The 12,670-nt window shown below is 38.0% G+C and overlaps 1 protein-coding gene across 13 annotated transcripts in view; it reads right to left on the bottom strand.

Annotated features, from left to right (window-relative positions):
- The window catches only part of DMD (dystrophin), a 1,477,396-nt gene that overhangs the window by 799,479 nt on the left and 665,247 nt on the right, over nt 1–12,670 (bottom strand). For all 13 annotated transcript variants that reach the window (XM_042458881.1, XM_042458877.1, XM_042458883.1 and 10 more), the window contains 3 exons: nt 3,544–3,699; nt 1,798–1,968; nt 172–354 (listed from right to left, as the gene is read on the bottom strand). In XM_042458881.1, coding sequence (XP_042314815.1) covers nt 172–354; nt 1,798–1,968; nt 3,544–3,699 — 510 coding nt within the window. The remainder of the gene's footprint in view (nt 1–171; nt 355–1,797; nt 1,969–3,543; nt 3,700–12,670) is intronic.

The following is a 12,670-nucleotide window of genomic DNA, read 5'->3' as shown; positions in this document are numbered from 1 at the left end:
TTGGAATGTGTAGTGCGTGTTGAAATACTATGGTATCTCTGAACAAAGTTAGTTTTAATGAAAAATGTAAAGTAAGAATTTCTGAGGACAAACATTTCTAAAGTACTCATGTCCACTAGCTATACTGTTACCATTTGAACTGGTCTAGTTTAGCTGGGGAAAAGAACTAACCTCCAGTGTTTTGCACTTTCCATTTAGCCTGCTACAGAGTCGCTGGTAGTTCTTAGTTAGAATGTCAAGTTCTTTTTTTAAGGCCTCATGAGCTGCAGGTGGAGCCCTTGCTATAAAATTGTTCACAGAGTCTGTGAGAAGCTTCACTTTCACCTCTTTCTGCATGGATTCCTCTTTTGCTCTCTGTAAACAAAACAAAAAACAAAAAAAATATGTGGTAAAGTTTATGATCCTTGAAATGTAAGTGGGAAAGGGCTGATCTAACAGCAAGCAGACAAACAAATGGCAACTCTACATTATTTGAAAAGTATGTGATTGAAAACATATTACCAAGGAATATGAGCAACCAGTAAAATCTCACTGCGGCACTGATACACTGCACAGACTCTTATTTCTAGGATGGGCAATATTAGAAAAACATGCCCCTCTACCCAAATTTAATTTCAACACCTGGCCACCCCTGCATGAAGTGTATCCCAAGACATCTATTTGAGAGCTATGTTGCAAGAACTTTCATAGACCCAATATTTAAAGATAGGTAAGTAGCCTCCTTGTTTTGTTATGCAATGTAAATCTCACTTGCAATAGCATGCTTTTATTTATTTAAATTATATCCTGCTTTATCCTAATATGATATTCCACATGGACTTGGAATAAAAATGGGATTATGTCATTGTGACTATTTCTATAATTATAATTCTATAATTGTAACATGGGAACCATACAACCAGCTTGGGGGGGGGTTTCCAGTGTGGCCCTTAGGAGTCCCCACAATCCCCCTAAAGCCCTTGGAAGACTAATTTTTCATCTGAAAAAAGCAGTGTTTTAGAATGTGAATGATCATAATCTCTTTAAGAAAATGTTGTATTATGTTTTGGAGTGTTGCCCAATTTAAAACAGTCAACCTTACATGGTACAAATGTATGGAGAAATGACCAAAAAGTGACTGTAATGGCATGCAGCCTTACAGAGTTCTGGAATAGTCAGTATTTCAGAAAATATTTGATGCAGCAAAAAAAGAGAATATTGCCTTCCAATGCCTGGAGCATACCCCCTCCCCCACTATAAGTAATAGTTATAATTTAAGGGAACAAGCTAATTCAGCACTTGTTCCAAAAACTTATACCAAACACTGCAGGTAAACAGAGAGAGAGAGAAAGAGAGAGAGAGGATGATGTTATTTAAACTTTTAAGTTTCATTAATAAGAAAATTACAATTTGGGAGGAACTGTATCCAGAAGGATAATAGCCTTCTCAATATCCCATATGACTCTATTATCACAGGAAAGAGAATGTGAGAACAACTACAAAATTTGATGTAGATACCTCCCAACAGTATTGGCACATACACATTCAATGTATAATCCAATTAATTGCTAAAAATATCATCTACCAATATAATTATTTGAAGAGGCTGATGTCATACAACAGCTGCTAAACTGAAATGTTACTGGAAGATACCCATCCCTTCAAATTTGAGATTCTCAAAGCAATGTTTAAATACCCAATAATTTCCTACTAGCAAACACACTGTGTATAGCAATGGCTTCAAAAGAACAGGAGTGCATATAAAGTGCATACAAAGTGTGTGTGTGGGGGGGGAGAAAAGTCAATTTGCATTGTTACCTTGAGTTCCTCAACAGCTTTCTGTAATTCATCTGGTGTTTTATATTCAAAATCCCTCTCAAGGTACTCTTCTTCTGCTTGTGTAATCCATTCATGCATCTCTGACAAATCCTTTCGAAGACTCACAGTCTTATCCAAACCACTCTTCAGTGCTGTCTTCTTAGCATAGGCCTTGAAAATGAAAGTTGAAATGGAAACACTAGTTCAGAAATTAAGTGAATACTAAAGGAAATGCTTTGTGTATAAAATTCACATTAGGGAAAAAAGGTTTTTTAAACAAAAAGAAATGAGAGGAAGTGTTTTTGATGTCATATTTGAAACCAAAAGTTGAATAACATTTAAAATAAAAACATCTTGCAGGTCAAACTGTACCTAGATACATCCTTGAGAAGGCAATGTTAACATTAGAACCTAGGACAGAGCCAGTAGGATTGGGTCCCACTCATCACTTGCCAACCCTGTTGAATCCAAGCCGGATAATCCTGATAATCCTGACATAGCATGTTCTGACATGCTGGCCAAAACCTGGCACTCTTGAACAATGTCCAAGACAATCCTTGCACTTCCTGAACCTGGTCCTTTCTTTGAGACAGGCCACCTAGCACCAGGTGCTGTACAATCCCAGATTTCAGTGTGCCAAAGTCAGCAGTAAGTAAGGCAGATGCTCCTGGAGAGGTGCCAGACTGCAGGCCATGAAATTTTCTCCTCTAGAGTTTCTAGATGCTAGAAATAGATAGAGCCTGGAAAGAATAGTTATGGGCCAGTAATATAATAAACTTCAATTGAACAGTAACTGCCATGTAGCAAGGTGCTCACTCAGAGCTATCCCTGGTGCTATATCTTCTTGCTACCTTTTTCTGAGGCTCTAAGCAGCAGCCTGAACTTCATAACGAATTTAAGATTCTAAATTAAGAGGGACTGCACAAACTCTCCTCAATTTTGTGTATTTTATTTTATTTTAAAACGGGCACTGTTCTTAAACCTCAAAATTAAATGGTGCAAATAGCAATACAAAAAGATACCAAGTATACATAGGTGCAAGAACACTGTGATGTATCATATAAAATAGAATTCTGCCTTTAACTTATCACATTTCTTTAGACTGGAATCTCTGTAGTCTAATTTTGTAATACAGGATGAATTTAATTTTTATGGCATTCTGTTATCAAGATATTCAGATTTTATTGTCCAATTTTTCATTACAGGTTTGCCTTTTCCAGTATAATTGCTTTTCTACTGTCTGTGGCTACCTTGGAGACATTTAAAGCTTGTAACAGACAGATGCTTGTAACTGACAGATGTTGTAATTTGTAGTTCCAGGCTATTTAATTCTGAATCATAATGATGTGTTATTGTCCATTTTTTGCAGATGTATGATACTAAAATATGTTTATTGTATGAAAGCCAATATAGACAAAACTATTAATTAGGTCTGTCTGTCTGCCTCTCTATCTGTCTATCTATCTAGTATTTTACATATGTGAGACAATATTTATTTATTGCAAAATGGTCTATTTGTATCTATAATATATAATATAATTATTGAACGATCACATTAAATTCTATCTTGCATGTATTTTGACACAGCAGATAAAACTAGTAAGATGGGAGGTTATTAGTGTAAACAATAAATGCCTGTCTCTGCCTCTCACATTCAGCAGTTGAGCACAGAATGGGGGAAACTATGCCAATGAGATTTCTGGAATTTCATTAAGAAATAACCACTCACAGCATGAGATAGAGTACCTGTTGGCAAATGTGATCCCATTGAGCATTAAGTTCTTTTAGTTCACTCTGTAGTTTTGATGCAAACTCTGGCTCTGCTTCATTCTTCATTTTCTTTCCATTCTCATTAACACTATTCAAACTGGGCTGGATTGTCTGGATATCGTTCACTAGAGCCTGAAGGAGAGGGAACAATACAAATTTCATTAGAACTATTACACACATACATAGTTCCCAATTTGATAAGTTAAAATATTTTTTAAATGAACAAACAAATGAATAAGAAGCTTTAAAATAAAATCGTATGTTTAACAATAAGAACATAGTGAAGGAATATGGCAATATTAAAAATAAAAACAGTGACTTATTTTTAAGTATTACATAAGTGCTTTTTGGACATCCTAGAAAATTGCTATTTAAACATGTAAAGGGTGGTGTCCACTACCCTGCCTGCCCCCATCATCAGTTTGCACATGTGAAAACACCATATCTGTAAAGGAGAGACCCTATGCCCACATGAATAAGAATCCATATTTCCCTGCTGGACTATGGCTATAATGTTGATTTGGGCATTGTTGTAGGTTAAGGGGGCAAATTAGCCCCATAAGGACATTGGAAGGTCACCAGGTCATACTTGAAAAATGAGCGTGGGAAGTGCACTGTATCGAGGGAGACAAAGGGCAATTTTGCCATATTTTGGAAGATCACTTCCTGTTGGAAAAGTGTTGGAAGATTAAGACAATGAGTAATTGAAAATCTGAACATAATCTGACTCGTACAATTTAATATTATTGTCTGTTATGTGAATCTGTTTGGGTTGACAATTTGACTTACTAGGCCTCAGATACAGATAATAGTTCCATGGAAAGCATTTACTATATGAATAAAATCAAAGCAAACATTTGTCTGTAGCCTGAATAAACTGAAAACAGATGCCATGTAACTGACAGCACTGATCTGTTCATCCAGCTACTATTAATCACTTTGCCATCACTGAACTGGATTTTTATTCTTTCTCCTGCCTTTCTTATGGTTGTGTAATCTGGAAAATGCCAAAATCTTGTCAGGATTTGGAAACATCCTGAGTACTGAGCTGAACCACACCTCTTCAGATTAGTTCTGATGCTTCTTGAGGCAACATTGCCTTTTTCTGAAGCAACTAGAATGAAATTATACTCTGCATATGGGCTGCATATGCCTGGCCCCGGGAAAATGTGATAAGACCTGACTTTGACAGTTAAATGTGCTTGTATCACGTTGGGGAAAAAACAGCATAAGGTGCATGCAATAATCTCCATTGAACCTTCATATTTGAAAGACAGTAGTATATTTTCTAGGTTTTGTTTCTGTGTAAAGTTCAAGGATATAAAACTGATCACTAAAGTAAGTGAAATTCAGGCTATTGTTTTCCCAGTCACCATGCACAGAGATGAGAGTTGGACATTGAGGAAAGCAGACAGAAAATCAACTCATTTGAGATGTGGTGCTGGAGAAAAGTGCTGAGAATATCATGTACTGTTAGAAAGTTTTTTAAAAGATGGATATGAGAGCAGATCAGGCTTGAGCTCCCCCTAGAAGCCATGATGAACAAACTGAGGCTGTCATACTCTGACCAGTTCATCACGAGAAGTCATGACACACTGGAACAGACAATAATGCTAGGAAAGGTGGATTCTAGTAGAAAAAGAGGAAGGCCAAATATTAGATGGATAGATTTAACCAAAGGGGCTACGACCCTGAGCCTGAAGGACCTGAGCAAAACAACTGAGCACAGTGAGACCTGGATGTGTCCCATTCATGGGATTGTCATTAATCAAAGTTGACTCAAGAAGAACAGTTAACAACAACAAAGTGCTGTTAGAGGGGGAGGCAGAAAGGGAAGGAATGGGGTTAATTGATTGACAGTCCCACCTCCTAAACTAATGCATATTTTAGCAGTGAATTTCTAACCAGTGTAGGGTATGGGAGAGATTATGTCTCAAATATTAACAGCAGTTTACCCTTAGAAGCCATTGGATTTTTAAAAAATAGAGTGAGATATTTGGTTTTTTGTTACTTTTTTTGTTTAAACTTTTATTTATTTCCGTTCCACAAAGAATACTAAATCATCAACAACAAAATGTTCAAACAGGCTTAGGATATGAGTGAACAGAAAAACACATATAAGGGATGCTTAAGACAATTCCATTAGGGTAGATATCCAGCTAGCATTGTTCAATGAACCCAAATTTCACTCTCATGAGGGATGTGATTTCTTTTATCCATTACAATAATTGATGGTGTAGGAGAGTTTTTGCAAGTATCCATGCATTCCAAACTCTCGTCCACTATTTCTCTAGAGTAAAATCTCCCATCTTCCAGTAAGCAGCTAATTCAGTTCTAGCAGCAAATAAAAAAGGAAAACAATAACATTTCTATTTTTAGAGTACTGTTTTGTTTGGTATACAGATGGAGTAATTAAAGTGCAGGACAAAAATGGATTGTTTGTTTGGTGATAAGTGAGATTGGGTGATGACTATATCCCAAAAGTTTTAACTTTAGGACATTCTTTCCAAATATGAAACTAGGAGCCACTTTGTTTGCAACCCCTCCAGTATGATGGTGGGGTATTTTAAGCTATTCTGCATAATTGGATGGGAGTAAAATACCATTCATAAATTGTTTTTTTAGGAATGGAAATAACTGTTAACATTCTTATCGTTCCTAGAAAAGGGTGGGAAATATCTTTGTTGTTCTCCCTGCAGGTAAAATGTGAGAGAATTATTTTTCTTCATCTCTCACATGGTGGGGGGAGAAAGTGGGAATTTCTATTTTAAATTCAATGTTTTGGATGGCTTTATTGCACTAGTACCAAGCTAATCACTTACTCAGCAGGAATTGCAATTGACTGTTTTTGTTGCATGCCTTCAAGTAATTTCTGACTTTTGAGGACCCTAATGCAAACCTATTACAGGGTTTCTTTTGACAGGATTTGTTCAGAAGGACTTTGCCATTGCTTTCCTCTGAGGCTGAGAGAGTGTGACTTGCCAAAGGTCTCCCAGTGGGTTTCTGCCATTTACCTGATGCTTTTGGGGTCCATCTTAGATCATAATAAATAAAGGCAGACACGTACATACATATTGACAATGAGATGCTAACATTATGTATTGTTTTTGCAAATGACTGGATTCAAAATGTTCAATCCAAAAACAAAATGTCACACAATGGTAGGGGTATCTTTATGAGAAGTTATAGTTTATAAGAATATAGTAAAGACAAGCTGGGATCAGTTTTCCATTTCAGCTCCTTATGTGTTGCATTCCAACCAAAATGATCAGTTGAAGAAACACTCTGTGTCACTCAGGAAACACACACACACACACACACACACACACACACACACACATTGTGGTCCTTAGAGACAGCTCCCTAAAGAGACTAAAAATATTCATTCAATTGTATTGTTCCTTATCTGTCAGAGCTTGGAAACAGTGGCTTTTTTTGGATAGCAAATCCCATAGTTGGGTGGGCAATTATAGGAGCTGTTGTCCAAAACGTTTCCAAGCTCTAATTCTCTCCCCCCCCCTTCTTCCCTGTGCATACTGTAATGTCTAACATATTTGGATCCCATCCTTGACACAACTTAAAATTATATTGTGACTTTATGCCAGTCAGTGTCAGAATTTAAGGCCTACCTCACAAGATTATTGGATTTAATCCAATCTCATGTATTCCTCTCTGAATTCAACGGAGAATACAGATGTTCCATTCAATTATGCAGCTATTTCTGGACTACTGTGTTATTTTATCATAACATATGACCATATGTTATGTCATATGATATGATATGACATAACATATCATAACATAATGTAAGGTACTGCACTTAGGGTGGAAAAACGAAAAGCACAGATATAGGATGGAGGACACCTGGCTGAATGAAACTACATGTGAAAGGGATCTAGGAGTCCAAGTAGACCACAAGTTGAACATGAGTCAACAGTGCAATGCGGCAGCTAACAAGGCCAATGCAATTTTAGGCTGCATCAATAGAAGTATAGTGTCTAGATCAAGGGAAGTCATAGCGCCACTATATTCTGCTCTGGTCAGGCCCCACCTGGAATATTGTGTCCAGTTCTGGGCGCCACAATTCAAAAAGGACATTGAGAAACTGGAGCGTGTCCAAAGGAGGGCGACTAAAATGGTGAAAGGTCTGGAAACCATGCCCTACGAGGAACGACTTAGGGAGCTGGGGATGTTTAGCCTGGAGAAGAGAAGATTAAGAGGTGATATGATAGCCCTGTTCAAATATTTGAAGGGATGTCATGTTGAGGAGGGAGCAAGCTTGTTTTTCTGCTGCTCCAAAGACTAGGACCCGAAGCAATGGATGCAAACTGCAGGAAAAGAGATTCCACCTCAACATTAGGAGGAACTTCCTGACAGTAAGGGCATTTCGACAGTGGAACAAACTCCCTCGGAGTGTAGTGGAGTCTCCTTCCTTGGAGGTCTTCAAGCAGAGGCTGGATGGCCATCTGTCACGGATGCTTTGATTGTGATTTCCTGCATGGCAGGGGGTTGGACTGGATGGTCCCTGTGGTCTCTTCCAACTCTATGATTCTATGATTCTATGATTCTATGACCTTCCCTCTATTGTAAAACCACAAGTCACAGCATCCCCTAGCTGGTGTAGCCAATGCTGAGAAATCCTGGGAGCTGTAGTTGAACTACGTCTGGATCATGGAAGCTGTGCTACCTGAAGGCACAAACACACTTTGCAATATTTGGAGCTTATGGTCTAAGATGATCCTAAAAAGCATCAGGCAAGTTAGAACAGAGAAACCCACTGTGTGACTTCAGGCAAGTCACATTCTCTCAGACTCAGCAGAAGGCAAAGGCAAATCCCCTCTGAAAAAAATCTTGCCAAGGAAACTCTGTGTCAGGTTTGCCTTAGGGTTGTCATAAGTCAGAAATGACTTGAAAGCACACAACAACAACAACAACAACAACAACAACAAAGGAGAGAGTGTGAATAGCACCCCTGCTGCTTAAGTGCTCAATTTAGTACTGAAGTCATAAAACTATTTAGACCAAATTTCAATAGCAGTAACAAGTGCATTTCTATACTGTTCATCAGTGAACTATCACTCCATAAGTGGTACACAATGCGTAAGCCATTTGGCCCCAAAAAGCTGGGTACTCATTTTACCAACCTATGATAGGATGGGAGGCTGAGTGTACACTGGAGCCCTCATCTAGTATTGAACTTACAAAGTTCTGGCTTCAGTACCAGCATTTAACCACTGAGCCACCAGGGCTCCCTTTGAAATTTCAAACAGACATTCTTGTCTTGCCAGGTCAATTACAAATGAACCATCTGAAGATTCTCATGCCTAGTCCAAGGAGGTGGCAAATTTCTCAGCCCATTAATAAAAATGTAAGGGGGGGGGGGCAATTAAAAAAAGTTTGTATGTTTACCAAATTGCAATGTCATCAAATGTCTATTTGTTTTAGGTATTCCTTCTCTTGTGCTAGCTGATCTGGATTTATAATGGGGAGAGGACCAAATATGGAACCACTTTGAATCAATGATGTTCACTCCAAGGTCCAATTGCCAAGTTAATCTGGGGGAAAATCATTCCCATATGTGTCCCCCAGTAATATTTTATATAAGATTGCAGCCTCTCCTTTACTTTGTGGATGACTGTCAGTGCCTAGAAACTCATAGGTATTTAGTAGACAAGGAATTTCTTCTTTCACTGCCAAGTGGGTGGCAAAAGAGTAGACTTAATGGATTTCAAACCATGTAGTTTTAATATGTTGGTTTAATGTGGTTTTGGTTTACCTTACCTTTCTTTAATCTCCTGTGATTTAATTGTTTTTCCTTTCTTTTCTAGTTTCTAATTGAATTTTTCTCTTTCTAGTTCCTGATAATATTCATTTCTTCCCCCACACTAAAAAACCCCATCTTTTTCTCAGTGTTTCTTTCTTACAGCAATGTCTGTGTAATCTCATGTTAATTAATTGCTTGTTGTTGTTCCTCTAAGCCTTTCTTTCTTATTTCTTGTTTTTCCCCAACTAAATCTTTTTCCTATAGTGTCCAGATGTCTGTAACACCTTGCCATTTTTTTTTATTGCCATCTAATTCTGTGTGTTTCCACTTAGGATAAGGCAATGCAGTTCCTAAAATTCATAAAATATTTTAATGCAGGGCATATAGAATTTCCTTAGTGTGTGTGTGTTCATGCGATCATAATAATCAATACTACCTGGTAGTATTTCCTAAATCTTGTCATGCTTTTAACTTCTTTTCATGACTTTTCATGTAGATGTTCAATAGCATAAAAACAACAACAACACTGAGCCCTGAAGGATCCTACAGGCCAATGGCCAAGGAGTCAAACAGGAATCTCCTCAGCACCATCATCTGAGAATGCCCCTCCAGGAAAGAATGGAGCCACTGTAGAATAGTATCTCAGAGTCCCATCCCAGAGAGGTGATTCAGAAGGATATCACGGTCAATGGTATCAAAAGCTGCTAAGAGATCCAACAAAACCAGCAGGGACACACACACCATGCCTAGTTCCCTACACAAGTCATCCACCAAGGTGATCAAAGCTGTTTCTATCTAGCAAGCTCTAAAAACAGATTCACATGGATCTAAATAATCTGTCTCAACCAGGAATGCCTGGAGTTGAGAAGCCACCACATGCTCCAGGACCTTGTCCAAAAATAGAAGGTTGGAGACTGGCCTATAGTTATCCAGTAGGGTAGGATCCAGGGAAGGTTTTTCCAGATAGGGTCTTATTACACACCCTTTGGGCATACTGGGACCCTGCCTTGCTGTAAAGAGACATTAATCATTTCCCTTACCCACTCAGCCAGTCCTCCTGTGTCCTGTTTAATAAGCTGAAATGGTAAGGGTCTGTAACACAAGTGGTGGCTTGCACCTCTCCAAGGATCCTGCCCACATGCTCAGGCTACACAAACTGCAAAGTATCCATCAACACTTGACAAGCAGAGTCATAGACTTGAGTCCTGACACTGGCTTCAGTAGGGTTATACTAGTTTCTGAGTGTTAGGGCTACACCAAATGTTTATGTGAACAATGGCCTGGTACAGACAGGCGAGAAGTGCCATCCTTGGGACAAAAATTAGGGGTTGGGAGCATGCAGCGACCACACACTCCAGAGCCCTAGCACACTGTGGTGGCGCCATCATGGTGGCCACCCTTCCACATGAGGAACACCATGATGACACAAGTGTGGTGCAACATCCACATGTCGGAGCACAGCGCTAGCATCATTGCACTTTTAGTGGGTTCTTTTTGGTGCGGAAGGAGCCCGCATGGTTTGGTTGTTGCGGACTTCCTTGAGAACAAAAACGGGAGGCTCCAACCTGTCTTTTTGCGATGGGCTGTCGAGCCCCTAAGATAGACCCACTTAAATCCATATAAAATACAGAAGTTATAACTAACAGATTTCATTTATTTCAGTAGTTGCAGTCTACTCAGGTCTAGCATTTGATTTAGACTGTAGATTATGCAAGAATAATTTTATGCCTTTTAATGTAAGTTAGATACTTTATAACAAGTGAGTTTCTGAGAAACCTTTAAACCTTAAGGGAGAATATTTCACAGAATGTATACAACAAACAAGAATGACCTTTATTTATATCTGATAAATTATGTGAGTGAAATAGTTCTATATTATTATAAACTTGAAGATTCATGATAATTACAAATTCTGCTGGGATAGTCAGAATAGTTTGTAAATCCTGTGACAGAAACATCAATACTTGCTGATGTCTTAAGCCTCTGTGGGGACTCTTGCAGAACTTGTAAGCTTTGTGAGAAAAACACAGTTCACAGAGCTTACATATTCATCTGAGAGGGGAGACCATGTAAATTATGAGTGAAAAAAGATTTGTAAAATACTTCTTTGGAAAAGATTATGTACCACACCAGAAATATAAATGCAATTATTATAGAATCTTCAAAACCAGACAATTTCAAGAGAGCTGAAGCTACTTGAGTCAAATAATTCCTGATATCTGTAGTATGCTAGTACATTACATTTTTCTTCTTGATTAGGCAATTTGTTTCTCATTGCCCTTAAGATTCAGCCCATTTCATATAAGCAGATTAATTAAATAAGTAAAGAGTGCCAGTGCCATAGGCATAAAGATATCAATGGAGAAATGCAAAACTAAAAGAGAAGGGCAGCATTTTAGATTGCTACAGCAGGAAGGTCTATAGTCTCACCACAGCATTAAAATATGAGGAAGAGATAATTGGAGGGCAATAGAATGAAATTCACACAGTTACCTCTTGCCACCACCTAGTGGCCAAATACAACACAATGGCCATGTTAATCCCAATTAAACATGACAGATAGCTATGAAAAAGAGACATAAAATTATAAAATCATGGATAATAATTCAACATGAAAACAGTAGATGCCAAGTATCTTCTGTCTGTGCTGGGTAAATCAAACTTAGAAGAGAAATAACAAGCTCATTAATTCTTCCGACACAGAATATCCAAAATACAGCTGATAAAAATAATGATTGTACTTAAAAAAAACACATTGTGGAACTAATGATTAGCTTGCTCTTATTCTTCCAAGAATTGATTATTTACTTATTTTTAAGTATTTGTTTTTTTGGTTCTCAAGATGGCCACAGCTCCTGAGGGGAAGCAAATCATATTTTTTTAGATTGTAAGCCTGAGGGCAGAGAACCTCTAAATAAAAATAATAATTGTAAGCCACTCTGATAGCCTTTAGGGCTGAAGAGCGGGGTATAAATACCATAATAAATAGAACAAAGAAAAACCCCTTTTAAAGAAATTAAACATTTCTTTAAATTTAAACTTATACTTTGCTTTTTTGCCACATGACTTTCAAAGTAGTTTCAAATATGACAATTTACTCAAACTGTCCCTCTTTACCAAAATCCTTTTTTAAAAACATCTCAGGGATGGCAGAGTGCCACCTATGGGGACATAGAGCCCCCTAGAGCTGTTTTTGTGCCCCCTAGAGATCAAAAAGCTTGTTTTCCCTCTGAAATGCCAAAGATGATCTATATAAAGTGCAGAAAGCATTTCTGCCATGTTTGGAGCACCTCTGGATACCCAGTTGTTAAAAAAAATACTGAAAAGGCCCTCAAAATG

This window comes from Sceloporus undulatus, chromosome 3 (genome assembly GCF_019175285.1).
Source record: "Sceloporus undulatus isolate JIND9_A2432 ecotype Alabama chromosome 3, SceUnd_v1.1, whole genome shotgun sequence".
Classification (NCBI taxonomy): Eukaryota; Metazoa; Chordata; class Lepidosauria; order Squamata; family Phrynosomatidae; genus Sceloporus; species Sceloporus undulatus.
Note: the sequence above shows the minus strand (reverse complement) of the source record. Positions and strands in the feature narration are given on the sequence as shown.